This window comes from Pteropus alecto, unplaced genomic scaffold (genome assembly GCF_000325575.1).
Source record: "Pteropus alecto unplaced genomic scaffold, ASM32557v1 scaffold61, whole genome shotgun sequence".
NCBI lineage: Eukaryota > Metazoa > Chordata > Mammalia > Chiroptera > Pteropodidae > Pteropus > Pteropus alecto.
The window spans coordinates 17,652,419-17,662,326 of NW_006434835.1; the positions used below are offsets into that span (position 1 = coordinate 17,652,419).

Below are 9,908 nucleotides of genomic sequence, written 5' to 3' on the forward strand. Positions count from 1 at the left end.
TCATCCCTGTGGTCAGCAGACAGGGCGTTGCCTTCTCCTCTGATTGTGGAGAAAATCGTCCTCAGACAGAGGACCTAAGTGGCTTGAGGTCGTGAGCGGTGAGACCAGGCCAGGACTGCGCTGGAGCCTGTGTTTGGCCAGAAGGGTTGCTAGGAGCTGCTCTGCTTTCTGGGGACTGGGCGGGGACGGGCGGTGGCCTGGTTTCCAGACAGGAGGCAGGTTCTCTCAGTTCCTGAGTTGGGATTTCTTGCTCAGCCAAAGGGAGTTGGCACTGCATGCTGCCCTGTCCCCAGATGATATCTCGAGAGAGCTACTCTCAAAAATTAGTGGCCTTTTAGATGTAGATGTGACCTTTTGCCCTGATTTAATCACAAGCCACCTCCCTACCTGTCAGGGTAAAAGTGACTCACCATTACCTCAGCAAATGACTTATAAAATTGTGCAAAGTCACAGAGTCTGGGTGAGACCCTTGTCCCATAGAAAGAGAATGAAGTTAGGTTGAGGGCAACAGCCGATGACTGATCCCAGAGGTTTAAGGGAGGCTGGAAGGAGGCTTGGGGTGGTCAAGTAGTCAGCCACGGGACCGTGAAATGGCTGAGAGGGCCAGAGGTTTGGCGTGGCCACTGAGGTGAGAATGAGGGCCAAGAACTTCAAGACACAGGTGTGTCCCAAAAGAAAACTAGAGAGCTAGTTCCTGGGAGACGCCACGTGATAGCTGAGTGATGATCAAGGTCACAAAGCTCAACATTTGTCATGAGCTTCCAGGGCAGCTGGTAGGGTAATGGGTTTCTGAAGGAAATAGAAACTTATGGACAAACAAAGTGTCAGGCCCCCCCCAGCTTGATAAATTCCACTGTCCCTTGGTGCCCACAGGCACATGGCCTTGGCACTTGGAAATTCTGAAGTGTCTGAGAGAGTCCAAATGTCAGACAAGAACTGTCTTTCGGTCCAGTGGCAGAGTTCTTCAGTACAGAATGCTTTATTTAGCTCCTGACGGGCTTTCTGCAAAGCATTTAAAAAGTATCTGTTATTTGTGTGTACTGACTTCTCTCTGCCCCTCCCGACCAGAGATCCCTGGGTGCTTATAGGTTGGGGCCCTCGGACCCCCGAGGACTGTACTCACAGCCTGGGGAGTAGCTGCGGCCTCTGGACAACCTCCCAGGCACCTTCTCCACCCAGGGCATGGGCACCCGTGATGCTGTCCCTGCAGGTAAGGGACACCAAGGGAGGCCGTGGGGGCGGGCTCTTCTCTGACTCTCCTCGGGACTGGCCTCTGCCTGGGAGCTGTAGCCAGGTCGGGCCTTCCATGCCGGCCCAGCTCTCCGCGGACTGACGCTGGCCCTCCCTGCTCGGCTTGCTGTGTGGGGACTCCCTGGCCTGGAGAGGGCTTCAGAATGTTCTAGAGACTCAGTCTGAGCTTTGTCTCCACTCTCTGAGCTGGGAGGCTGGCTGAGGGGCCTCCCCGTTCTGTGGTAGGAGAACGAAGATGGACAGAAGAGTTGGGCCCGTGGCCTCAGGAGGTGACGTGTGTCCCCATTTTCTCAGCTGACAGGCAGGAGAATGGGAAGTGTATGGCCTGTGGCCGGCTCAGTGTCAGGGGAGGAGGTCCCAGGCCTGGTGCTGCTTCCGGCAACCGGCTGTGTGAGCCTCAGTTTCCTCTGGAGAGTGAGGGGCTCGGTGGGTTCTGCCCCGGGTAGAGTGGGCACCTGTGAGGTGGGGAGCTGCTGTTCCCTGGAGAGGTTGGAGCAGAGGCCAGGCGACCACTTGGGAGGAATGCGGAGAGCCCGAGAGCCAGAGTAATTCGGGGAACAGCTCATTATTCCCAGGGCGGAGCACCGTGGGGCTGTGATATATTGATGGGAAAACAGCTGCATGATTTAGAGCTACCGCAGATTCTGCCTGACTTTAGATTCTTGTCGGAAAGTGAGAGGTGCTGTAGAAAAATCTAGAAATCTAGAGGTAGAATGAAGATGTGGTCATATGAACTCCTGGTCCTGTTCCACTCTTGTTCCACTGATCTGGGAAGCGAGGCTCAGAGAAGTGAATGTTTTTCCTCAAGGTCACACAGGTGACAGAAACAGGATGAGAACCCAGACCCCTGACTCCTGGTCTAGGGACCTTCTACCCTGGGGTGGGTGTGCTGGGTTTCCCCACTTTGTGGGGGCTTCTCCAGGTGGTGGGTTAGGGCCCCATGGCTGCTCCTGAGAAGGTGCAGGACCATTGGTTCAGCTCGCAAACATTTAAGTGCCCACTGAGCTCAGGTGCTACGAAGATGAATAAGACGTGCTCCCTGCCCCAGGATGCCAAGGGCTGGACGGGGAGCGGCAAGGAGAGGAGAGTTAAGATGGAGACGTGCCTGGGGTGCCGCGGGAACACAGAGACGAGGCGAGACTTCTCAGAGGAGCAGAGGCCGAGCTGAGTCTCCTCTCTTTTCCTGGCTCCCTGCTTGGGGGCCCCTCCTTTTGGGAAGCCCTGTCTGTCCCCACCCCCACTGGGGCTCACAGCCCCCACATTGTTACCGGAGGTTATTCATTACCCCACTCCCGGGTGGGCAACAAGTCTTCAGGTCCCACTGAGGACGAGTCAGCCTTGCCCTCGACTGTGTCAGCAGGGACTGTGAGGGGCAGAGTCCCCGACAGAGAAGCGCTTCATAAAACGTCTGCGGTAGGGAGCGAGGGCGCCTTTGCTGGGCCGGAGTTCAGCAGAGAAGACGAAGGGTTTGTGTAGGACCGTGGATGAGGAGCTTGAGGACTCCCAGGAGAGGGGAGTCAGTGGTTTATGGAACGCTCTGCTTCGCCCCTGTGGGGAGAACTCAGGACCTAAGCCATGGGTCCGGGGGTTATAGCATGAGGGCGACAATGAAAGGCATAGCAGTGAGGGGGTGGCCTGGGCAGAGCAGCTGGTATGAGACATGCAGAGGACAGAGGTCGGGGCTGGAGGTGATCGGGGCCAAGGAGCCCAAGAGGGAGGCTGAGAAGATGGTGGGCGGGGGGCGGGGGGAGCAAAGCTAGGACGGAGAAGCCAGGCTGAGGGGACTGGGAAGAGCAGGGTCATGGGCTTCGGTGGGGGATCGTGGTGCCCTGACTGGCTGGGCTGGGGGTGGCAGACCCCCATCTGAAGGCTAGACTCTGGTTTGGGAGGATGGGCTGTAGACACCCCGAGGGCTAGCGTACTCGGGGCGGTCTGTTCCTCAGTGCGGGTCTCAGAGGACTCTAAGATGCCACTCTCCCCACGTTTCTGTCCCCAGCCAAGGTTCTGGCTCCAGTGGCCGTGTGCTCTGGGAGCATCCCTCCGGCCAGTGCTGGGCCCTGCACACTCCCAAGTGGAAGCAGCGACTCCAGCCTGCAGGCTTGTGGAGAAGGTAAGATTGCAGGACTGGGCCTGGTGACTCGGTCACACCAAATTGCTTTCAAATGACCTGGATGGCCTCTCTGGGGCCTCGGGCAGAGACGAGAGGATTCCACCTGGCAGCAGCCCAGTCAGGGCTGGTGACCACAGAACAGAGCTTGGGCCTTATGCCTGGCAGTGGCCTCAGGTGTGGTTTTTACTGTGGACCCTCCTGAAAAATGCCCTTTGGTTTTAAGTGGGTCATTTCAATCCTGTGCCTCAGGAGATGGGGGTATACGGAGAAGGACCTCAGAACAGGGAAGTAGGGATATCAGCGTGCACCTGGCTACCCTAGGACCCCCGGGAGAGCCTGAGGAGCCCAAGGGAGACAGGGTCTGCTGACCTTCATTTCGGGGTCTGGGTGAGTGTTCAGCATCCAGGCTGGGGATGGGGTGTCTGGATCACAGTATCTGCTGGAACAGTGATTTTCAAGACACCCACTCAGCTTCTTTGTTATTTTCTGCTCTGCAACTTTCTGCTTTAGCTTCCAGCTGCAGAAGATTTCCTCCGCAGAGCCCCAGTTCCAGTGTTTTGGATGGAGAGTCTGATTTGGTTACTTGCCCTCTTTCAGGCCAGTCCCCTCACAGGCCTGTGGCTGGCACCGAGTTGGGCCCTCCTGAGGTCTGGTGCCAGCCGCATTGCAGTATCTGTGGCCTGGGCATCAGGGTCTCACGGCTGACATCAAAGTGCTCCAAGAAGAGCTGTGTGTGAGACAGATTCTGAAAGCTGGTCTGTTTGTGTGTCCCCTCTCCGCCGCCCCTCTGCCCATGGTCCAGTCTCATTCAGGGCCCAGTTCAAAGACTTCACTTCACGAAGATTTTCCAGGTCCCCCTCCTCCTCTACATGCACTGAGCGTCTTGTTGATCTCTCTCGATGGCACATCTCACATCTTGTAACGAATCCACTTAGGAACATATCTTATTTCTCCAATAGATTGACAACGTCTGTGACTCACATGAGTGGTATATAATTCAGAAGCAATGCTGCATTGTGTTTTATTCCTAAAACAAACTGTCATAAAGGATACGTTGGATGGAGTCTTAAAATAAGATCATGTGCACTCTACGATCCTAAGGGCAAAAACATCCTGCAGAGTTACTAGGTCAAAATTCTGTTTTGGAACAATATTGTTAAAATGTTTTAATATTTAAAAAAGAAAAAGATTAGAAAGGTTTAAGAATCTGACAAAGGTTTTGCTCTAGCTTATGTATGTGTTCTCATGGCAATTTCATAAATTATTTTCAAAGAATTTGTTCTAAGGTAACATACTAAAAAAGAACCGCCATCCAAAAAAAAAGTGTGCCTCTTATGTCTCTGTGTCTCCAACTGCCTGGACAGTGCTCGGCACATACTAGACACCCACTGAGTGTTTGTTGAAGAAGTAATTGGATAAACTGCTGTCTGCATGGGAGCATGCTTTGTTCTGAATCATCTGAACTTCTCCTTTCCATTCGTGCCTGGCGTATGTCAGGTGCTCAGTAGTATTGAAGGAATTGGTTGGTTCCTGGAGATTGGCGGATGGCGGTTTCTGGGCAGAAGCCCTTTCCTGAGTACTTACGGCCTTTCGTCTGTGTTGTGATAGGGCTGCATGTCGATTCTGCTTTTCACCCTCTTGTTACCACAAGACGTGGGTCTTGCTTAGGTCTGCTGGTTCCTGGATGCTGCTAAATGAATGAATCAACCCAGAAATAACTAAAGCATTGAATGAATGGGATTCGCCTGGCAAGTGGCTGACTGTTACAAGGAGGTAGTGCCAAAGAGTTTGCTGGGGCCTGGTGTCACCCCGGGCTCTGTGTGCCAAGCTGCTCTTGCCTCTGTCTCCCTCAGCCTCCCTCCGGCCAACACCGAGCATCTTGCTGGAGAAGCCATCACAGCTCTTGAGTGGACATGCTGACCCTGGAAGCCTCAATCCGGATGCTCCCCTCAAGGGCTGGCAGGCCAGGAATGGCCACCCCAGGAACCTCGGGGCCCTGTCTCGGAGCCGACACCCCCTGGTTCCCCTCACCTCACTGGAGTCAGAAGCCAGCAGTGTGGCCCGGGACACCACCCAGCTCAAGGACAAACTCAAGAAAAGGAGGATCTCAGAAGGCTTGGCAGCATCCTCCCGAGGTGAGTCCTGAGCCCTGCCTACCGACCCTCTGCCCACCCCTGGCCAGCTTCTGAATTACTTCCCACTCCCTGAGCTCCTAGAACTAACTATTTCTCCATCTCCACCCCATTAGCCTCTCTGGATCTTGGAGGAGGCCCCAAAGGGGGTCCCCTGAGGAGCGCCATCCCCCGGGCCACTGCTCAGAGGCTGCTGAAGTTGCCCAGGCCGATGCCCCCCATCCAAAGCATCCCTGCCACCCCTGAGTCCGGTGGACCCAAGGAGAAGAGCCTGGACCCTCCCACGAGCATTCAGGGGCCTCAGGGGAGGAGATCCCACACCCAGGAGGTAAGCAGACTCAACTGCTCCGAGTCTTTCCTCCCTGCTGTCTTTCCTTCCATCCTTTATCAACCCCTGCTCCTGAGCCCTGAGCTTCTCTAGAGGTGTCTCAGGTGCTGCCCTTGGGGATGGGGACAGCATTGGGAAGGGCTCAGGACCCTCATCTCATCTTCCCCCTCAGTGTACAAAACCCGTGAAGCTGGCCTGGGAGCTCTGGGTGGCCGCCCCAGAGGTGCTGAGCTCTGCTCAAGGAGAGGCTGTGTGACCATCTGTCTTTACACCTGGTGGTCCCTAAGGCCTTCTCTGGTCTAAATGTTTCAGAATTCCTCATGCTTCTGACCCTGTCCGTCGTAGGCAGGGGCGTGTGGCAGAGGAGAAAGAATGTCAGGCGACGGAAGACTCGGGAGATTGGGGCTTTGGTTTCTGCTCTGCCACTCACTGTCTGTGTGACCTTGGCCAGTCACTGCCCTCTCGGGGCTCCAGTTCGCACATCTAGAAAAAGAATGGATTGGACTAGATGTTTTTGATCCCTTCTAGCTCTGCTGTTCTAGGATTTTTCCGGAAGGAGAAGAACAGAAAAACCAATAGTAATAACAGCAAAAGGAATGAGGGGACCCATTATCAGTCTTGTTGCCTGGAGTAGGGAAGAAACAATGAGCTTTTGGGGGTCCCAGGGTCGTGTGGCTGGGAAGAGAAACCAGAGGACACTTCCCAGCACTGCTGCCCAAGTGGCTCCTGATAGGAGGGACCACCCTTCTGAGGGGCCTGGGGGGTGAGCATCCAGGAGGAAATGTTTATGTGGACCAGAACCCTCCCTCCAACTCCCCCCTCACCCAGGTACAGATCTCCCGGCAATACCTGCACTGCAATGACCAGAAGATGCACAAGTCACTGGGAGGCATTGTGATCCCACCCATCCCAAAGGCCAAGGTGCCCGCTGGGACATCCTCCTGCACACTGGGCTCCCTTCCCAGCCTCTTGCCCCCAGGCCAGGACGTGCTCATGGGCTTGAGGGCCCCCCCCACAAGGTAAGTAGCCCCAAGTCAAAACCACCTCTAGTCCTCTCTTCTTCTGTCTCTCCAAAACCCGCTTGGGGTCCCCATGGGTGAAACTGCATGCCAAGGTGGAGCTTTGGGGGACTGAGCATGCGAAGGGCAGGGTCCCCCACCCACGAGCCACAGATGTGGGGAGGCTGCAGCGCTGTTGCCTGCTCTGGTCCTTGTCTCTCCCCAGTGCCCCAGCCTCTGTCTCCTCCCAGTTTCATCGTGTGTGTAGTTGTTGCAGTGATGAAGAAAATACAAATGATTCTAAAGCTCTGTGGAAGTCATGGTAGCTCTTTGTAGTCTGTATTTTCTCAATGAATGGATCCTAAAAGCACAAATATTAGCATGTGCGTTTGAGGTGGGGAAGGTTGTCCGCAAAACTTAAAAAGAGTCTTCATATCCAAAAAAGGGTGGGAACCAGCGGGACAGAGGATGGCTGTGTTGTAACAGAGTCTGGGTTTATGACGTGGGACAGGTGGTGCTCTGCTGATGGCTAGCCACAGCCCTGTGGTCAGTCCAGACTGATGTCAGAGAGTGTGTGCATGTCTGTGTGTGTGTGTGCATGTGCACGCATGCGCGTGAGAGGGAGAGAGACCTCACGGTCTGTGGGCCTGGCTTACCCAGCACGGGTCCTTGCTGTGACTGACTTCTCTCCCTTTTCATTGGGGCCTGATGTAGTGAATTTTTCCATTTCCCTCAAGTTCTTCACTCTCTCTGACTCCCATGCTGCCTGCTCTCTGTATACCCACGTCCACATCATCCCTGACCTGGTTGGAGCGTGGGAACTGTCCGTGGACCTGTGTCTGGATTTGAACTCTGCTCAATTCTCAGTGGCCTGTTCAACTGACCTCTACTTCCTCACCATCGGACCCTCCTTCCCTTTTCCTGCTTAGACATCTGCCTCTCCCTCTCCTCCGAGAGGGGCTCTTGGTGGCTAAAATGACTCTCTGATCCCAGGCCAGTGGCCTTTCCTTCCATCTCACGGCTCTTAACTTCTTTGCATCATTCGAGCTCTTGATGCTGTTGAACTTCTCCTTCCTCGCCCTCCTGACTTCATGCTGCTTCTCAGCCTTCCGGGCTCCTGTGCGCCCTCTTTCATCTGTCCCTTACATGTGGCCGTTCCTGAAATTTATTCCAGGGCCCTTTGCTTCCTTATTTTTGCTCCCCCCCACCCCCCCGGGATCTTATCTGTTGGGCAGCTTCCAAGATCACCTGGGGTTGGGTGGCTTCCACGTCCCCTGCTCTGCCCTGAGGTCTCCCCAGAGTCAGGCTCTGTGCTTCTGCCCTCCTGTTGGGCATCCCCAGTGTCCTCATGGCTGATGCAGATCCAATGTCAGAGCGAGGGAGGATGTGCCCCCATCACAGCAGCATCACAGAGCATCTCATATTTTCCTGAGCTGCTTCCTGCCCACAGCCTCCTGATTTCCATCGCCATGGAGGCATCATCTTTGACTCTTGCTCCTACTGCTTCCTGTTACCTACAGATGGCACATCTCATCAGGTCTTTCTTAGACAACAAGAAAAAAAACAAAAGCTCCCACCCCTCTCTTACCTCTTACTTTGCACTTACTGGCTCCCTCTTCATGTCCCCCAAAGCTTTTAACTTGTCTCCTTGTGGCCCTTGGCCCGGCATTCTGATGTCTCATTTTCACTGCCACATACCCCCTCCCCATACACCTCTTTCATACCCTTCACCTTTATTGACTTCTTGATGCCAGCAGCTTAAAGATGAGTCTCCTTGGTCTGACCTTCAAGGTGTCCTAGCTCATCGCTCCACACTCTTCCTCCTGTGCTGCTCTGCAGGCACCTTCCCACTACTCCGGACCCTCTGTGGGTGTGCTAAGCCCTGGATGGCGCCTCCCCTCCTCCAGCCCTGCAACCCCAACATGAGGCTTTCACCTTTACCGCCCATTTCAGTTTCTACTGTTCTTCGAGTCCCAGCTGTATGTCTGCCCTCTGAGGTCTTCCCTGCCCTCTTCAGGGTGGCAAGGAGGGAAGTACCTTCTCTGTATCACCCAATGACATCTGGCCCACGGACTGCCTGACCACCTCCTTTCACTGATTCGTTCAACTTTTATTTAAACCTCATTCTATTCTTTAACTTAGAACTCTACCAGGACCTTTATCTCAAAATCGCGGTGGCTCCTGTGGTGTCAGCTTTGGTACCCGGCATGGGTAGTCACATAATAAATATCTGTCCATTTGCTGTGACATAGATTTCTCGCCACTGAGTCTATGAGACTCTCTGCAAATGTATGGGAAGGAGCTTCCATTACCACTTTATTTATTCATTCATCCATACATCTCTTTATCCCTTTACTCATGTAAAAGCTATTAAGTGCCTACTATGTGCCAGGTATTGTTTTAGGTGCTGCAGAAACAAAGCCAAACCAGATACAGTGTCTGTATTCTAGGCATTCATGAGAGAGATTTACAAGTAAAGCACTGAATCAGAGTCTAGTGAGGTAAGTGCCAAGATAGAAGGCTGCCCGTCATTCTGGGAAGCCCAGTGGACAATGACCTCAATCAGGCTGGGAAGACTTCCTGGAGGAGGTGAGACCTAAGCTGAGTTTTGAAGGCTGTGGGAGAGTTTTCAAGATGGAAAAGAGGGAGACGTGTGAAAGAGGAGTGACTGAGACATTTGAGGAGCTGCAAAATCCCTCTGACCTCCACAGTCCCCTGGGATAGAGGTCCCCTGAAACTGGGCAGGCATCAAACGGACTCTTCTACTACCCGTCCTCTGGCCGCCCCCGTCTGAGTCATTATGCTGAGTGAATCCTCTGAGGTTAGAGCACAGGACGTTGAGTCCGAGTCCCTTCATTGCGGCTTCTCACTCTGTCAGTTCCCAGGGGCTTCTGATGTCTGTGTGTTTCCCCACTGAGCAGAGAAAATCTATGTTGGATGATACATAACCAGTCTCCAAGGGCGTGTAAGCTCCGTGAGGGCAGGCATTGTCGTCTGTGTTATCGATGCTCAGCGTATCATAGATGTTTACAAATATCTGTCGAATGAGTAAATGGCGCTGCCTATTTTAAAAACAATTAAAACCAATG

The 9,908-nt window shown here is 53.8% G+C and overlaps 1 protein-coding gene across 3 annotated transcripts in view; it reads left to right on the plus strand.

Annotated features, from left to right (window-relative positions):
* Positions 1-1,182: 1,182 nt before the first annotated feature.
* TOGARAM2 (TOG array regulator of axonemal microtubules 2) overlaps positions 1,183-9,908 on the plus strand; it is a 37,939-nt gene continuing 29,213 nt past the window's right edge. For all 3 annotated transcript variants that reach the window (XM_006910355.2, XM_025045659.1, XM_025045660.1), the window contains exons 1-5: positions 1,183-1,210; positions 3,248-3,361; positions 5,215-5,496; positions 5,610-5,821; positions 6,650-6,840. In XM_006910355.2, the coding sequence (XP_006910417.2) occupies positions 1,183-1,210; positions 3,248-3,361; positions 5,215-5,496; positions 5,610-5,821; positions 6,650-6,840 (827 nt within the window). The remainder of the gene's footprint in view (positions 1,211-3,247; positions 3,362-5,214; positions 5,497-5,609; positions 5,822-6,649; positions 6,841-9,908) is intronic.